Source organism: Eimeria mitis, genomic scaffold (assembly GCF_000499745.2).
Source record: "Eimeria mitis Houghton genomic scaffold, Emh_scaff377, whole genome shotgun sequence".
Lineage (NCBI taxonomy): Eukaryota > Apicomplexa > Conoidasida > Eucoccidiorida > Eimeriidae > Eimeria > Eimeria mitis.
The window spans coordinates 13,981-14,229 of NW_013572108.1; the positions used below are offsets into that span (position 1 = coordinate 13,981).

The following is a 249-nucleotide window of genomic DNA, read 5'->3' on the forward strand; positions in this document are numbered from 1 at the left end:
ATAACCTACAAGGTTTAGGGTTTAGGGTTTACTAGGGTTTAGGGTTTACTAGGGTTTAGGGTTTACAGGAAGTATGAGAGGCCCGAAGACCCCCTGCCGCAACCACCAAACGTCTCGCAGCTAACAGAAGAAGAAATAAACTGCTGGAGTAAAGAAAACAAAAAAATGCATGCAGCACTAAAAGTAGGGTTTAGGGTTTAGGGTTTAGGGTTTAGGGTTTAGGGTTTAGGGTTTAGGGTTTAGGGTTTA

At 43.0% G+C, this 249-nt stretch overlaps 1 protein-coding gene across 1 annotated transcript in view; it reads right to left on the minus strand.

Annotated features, from left to right (window-relative positions):
* Window positions 1–246: 246 nt before the first annotated feature.
* The window catches only part of EMH_0010120 (uncharacterized protein), a gene marked incomplete at both ends in the record, with an annotated part of 462 nt that continues 459 nt past the window's right edge, over window positions 247–249 (minus strand). Inside the window, one exon of the mRNA XM_013498854.1 lies at window position 247. Coding sequence (XP_013354308.1) covers window position 247 — 1 coding nt within the window. The remainder of the gene's footprint in view (window positions 248–249) is intronic.